Source organism: Eimeria mitis, genomic scaffold (genome assembly GCF_000499745.2).
Source record: "Eimeria mitis Houghton genomic scaffold, Emh_scaff557, whole genome shotgun sequence".
Lineage (NCBI taxonomy): Eukaryota > Apicomplexa > Conoidasida > Eucoccidiorida > Eimeriidae > Eimeria > Eimeria mitis.
Genome location: NW_013573839.1, coordinates 17,033 through 18,323, shown reverse-complemented (window position 1 = coordinate 18,323; position 1,291 = coordinate 17,033). Strand labels below are relative to the sequence as shown.

The 1,291-nt window shown below is 53.6% G+C and overlaps 1 protein-coding gene across 1 annotated transcript in view; it reads left to right on the top strand.

Annotated features, from left to right (window-relative positions):
- Positions 1–701: 701 nt before the first annotated feature.
- Positions 702–1,291, top strand: part of EMH_0016230 (uncharacterized protein) — a gene marked incomplete at both ends in the record, with an annotated part of 2,317 nt that continues 1,727 nt past the window's right edge. The window contains 2 exon segments of the mRNA XM_013500585.1: positions 702–980; positions 984–1,291. Coding sequence (XP_013356039.1) covers positions 702–980; positions 984–1,291 — 587 coding nt within the window.

The window sequence follows — 1,291 nt, the reverse complement described above, 5'->3', positions numbered from 1 at the left end:
AAATTATATCAACTATAAAAACACAAACATAAGGATAATATATTATATTATACACAAGAACAATACATGAACATCATCGTCAATGATATATTGAACTTCATACAATGCATGCCATGCCAGCGGCTCCTCTCAGCGCAGAGAAGGAAAACAGCACCAAAATATCATTTCACGAGCTAAAAAGATTATTTTCCTTTTATTAAACTCTTGAATATTTTATAATTAGGGGTGAATGAATAAAATAAAGGAAAATAAAATAAAAGAAGGAAGGGCTCATTCATGCTTTCTTCTCTCCATACCTCAGCTCATGTCAATCAGCGATCCGCCTTCTCCGCCTTTTCCCGAATCCTTCCCCTCTAAATTGCTTTGAAATTGAACTTTTATTCACATTTTCAGCAGCAGCAGCATCAGCAGCCGCTGGCTTCCTTAGGCCCTGGACCGTTACCGCCGCCGCTGCTGCTGCTGCCGCTGCTGCTGCTGCTGCTGCAACTGCTGCTGCGTCAACCAGCAGAAGGTTCACACGGAAGAATCTATAAAACAGCCTCAGATAGGCCCTGCTTGGGTTCGAAGCCTCCACTTGTTTAAGCGGGGAGGCATGCGCTGCACGAACAGCATCGGTGCAGCAGAAGCAACAGCAGCAGCAACAGCAGCAGCAGCAACAGCAACAGCAACAGCAGCAGCAGCAGCTGCTGCTGCATCAAGCAATGAGCGAATCGGCTCCTAGGAGGCCTCTAGAGGGGGACGACTGCCTGGAGGTCCTCTCGGGTGTCACTACACCTCGCAACGATGGCGGCGACGGCTCTCTGAGTCGGCGCAACAGCAGCAGCATCAACAGAAGCAGCAGCAGCAGCAGCAGCAGCAGCAGCCTGAGGGGCAGCCTCATGCATTCTCCTGCTTCGGATTTGCTGCTGAACTCGCAGTCATCCGCGCTGCAGAGCCTGCTGGCCGCGAGAGAATCTCCTGCTGCTGCTGCTGCTGCTGCTNCTCGCAGTCATCCGCGCTGCAGAGCCTGCTGGCCGCGAGAGAATCTCCTGCTGCTGCTGCTGCTGCTGCTGCTGCTGCTCTTCCCCTCTGTCTGCCCGCAGGCGATGAAAGCAGCAGCAGCGGAAGCAGCAGCGGCAGCAGCAGCGGCAGCAGCAGCGGCACCAGCAGCGGCAGCAGCAGCGGCAGACGCAGCAACCCGGACTCAGGTAGATCTGATGCTGAGCATGCAGCAGAGACAGAGGGGCAGCAGCAGCAGCAGCAGCAGCAGCAGCAGCAGCGGCAGCAGCAGCGGCAGCATGAAATTCCATCG